This window comes from Entelurus aequoreus, linkage group LG11, assembly GCF_033978785.1.
Source record: "Entelurus aequoreus isolate RoL-2023_Sb linkage group LG11, RoL_Eaeq_v1.1, whole genome shotgun sequence".
Classification (NCBI taxonomy): Eukaryota; Metazoa; Chordata; class Actinopteri; order Syngnathiformes; family Syngnathidae; genus Entelurus; species Entelurus aequoreus.
The window spans coordinates 18,479,003-18,480,895 of NC_084741.1; the positions used below are offsets into that span (position 1 = coordinate 18,479,003).

General features: G+C 38.2%; 1 protein-coding gene across 2 annotated transcripts in view; it reads left to right on the forward strand.

Moving 5' to 3' along the window:
• The first annotated feature begins 735 nt into the window (after positions 1-735).
• The window catches only part of dpy19l1l (dpy-19-like 1, like (H. sapiens)), a 49,738-nt gene continuing 48,580 nt past the window's right edge, over positions 736-1,893 (forward strand). For both annotated transcript variants that reach the window (XR_009827837.1, XM_062064148.1), the window contains exons 1-2: positions 736-1,094; positions 1,342-1,366. Coding sequence is in view for 1 of the 2 variants with exons in the window: in XM_062064148.1 (XP_061920132.1) it covers positions 863-1,094; positions 1,342-1,366 (257 nt within the window). In the remaining variant the exon portion in view is untranslated. The remainder of the gene's footprint in view (positions 1,095-1,341; positions 1,367-1,893) is intronic.

Here is a 1,893-nt window from a genome sequence, read left to right on the forward strand (position 1 = left end):
GGAGTCTCTGTCTCTCTTTACTAGCTACGTCGAAGCATGTTGCTTATGTAGCTTGTTGCAGCACTCAGCAGATTTGAATTGCTGTTTTGGGCAGTAGATGGGATCTTTGATCCAAAGCACAATTTACATTTAACTAAAATGTTATTTTCTTTGTGCTCGACAAAAGAATAATAGTGAAAATATCTCCAACAAACTCGACACACACACAGAGAGCGCAGGTCTCTCTTCTCCGGTTTGTGACACAAGAAGAATCAGAACTACGGCACTAACACACTTTATACTACATTAAAAGTAATGTAAAATAACGCAGTAACGCATCATGTAGTAACGGTAACTGAGTTACTGAAAAATAAAAAATAACGCGTTAGATTACTAGTTACCGCCGAAACTAACGGAGTTACAGTAACGCGTTACTTTGTAACGCGTTAGTCCCAACACTGCTTATTTTCTAGTTTCCACTCGGAGTGCAGAGTGGGCAATTAATTGCCAACGCTAATTTTTGCATGTATTTACCATGAATTGATTAACATGGACCCCGATTTAAACAAGTTGAAAAACTTATTCGGGTGTTACCATTTAGTGGTCAATTGTACGGAATATGTACTGTACTGTGCAATCTACTGATAAAAGTTTCAATCAATCAATCAATCAGTCAATCAATCAATCAATGTGCATAAAAAACGGCTCCCAAACGAAACCGCTGACTATTGGGAATTGGTTCTTAAAAAGAGCCGTTCAAAAGACTCGACTCGTTCGCAAACGTCACAAGTCAATCCCACAGCAGCCACACGGCCGCTCACCTCGCACTCACCTCCGGCTTCCTCCTCGCTGCCTACCCGCTCTTGGCCCTCCGTGGTCGACCATGACGGCCAAAAACAGAAAGCAGACGGGGAAGAGTGCATCCTCGCAGGGCGACAAAGGCGACAAGAGCACGCTGGTTCCTCCGGGAGGTAAAAGTGTCTCCAGGCGCACTGGCAGAGATGGCAAAGCTCACGGTGGGGCTGCCTCGCACCATAACGGGCTATCGGGCATCAGGAACAAGCTGGGGCTGACTGGCGGCGGACTGGCCGGCCTGGGATTCACGCTTCTCCTCGGTAAAGCTCCAAGTGTTAGCCTGCTAGCTTAGTAGCACCAGACCTCTGAAATGTGAAGAAATGACAAGAAGTATTTACTTGTAGTCCATCACTGCGCTAACTTAGCTTACCAGCTAGCTACCCCTCATTGTTTCTTTTGTATGGAAAACCATCATTACTCATTCAAACTTTCTCTCACTATTCTTCTACATTTACTACTCCTTTGACGTGACAAGAGTGGATTTTCATTGTTTTTCTCTGTCCACAGCTACATTAAGCGGGTATCTCCACTGGTAAGAATTTATTATTATTAATATGTATGTGTATGTATGTATATATATGTATGTAAATATGTATGTGTGTGTATATATACCTGTGTGTGTGTATATATATATATATATATATATATATATATGTATATATATATATATATATATATATATATATGTATATATATATATGTATATATATATATGTATATATATATATATATATATGTATATATATATATATGTATATATATATATATATGTATATATATATATGTGTGTGTTTGTATGTATGTATATATGTATGTGTATGTACAAACCCTGTTTCCATATGAGTTGGGAAATTGTGTTAGATGTAAATATAAACGGAATACAATGATTTGCAAATCCTTTTCAACCCATATTCAATTGAATGCACTACAAAGACAGGATATTTGATGTTCAAACTCATAAACTTTATTTTTTTTTGCAAATAATAATTAAATTATAATTTCATGGCTGAAACATGTGCCAACGTAGTTGGGAAAGGGCATGTTCACCACTGTGTTACA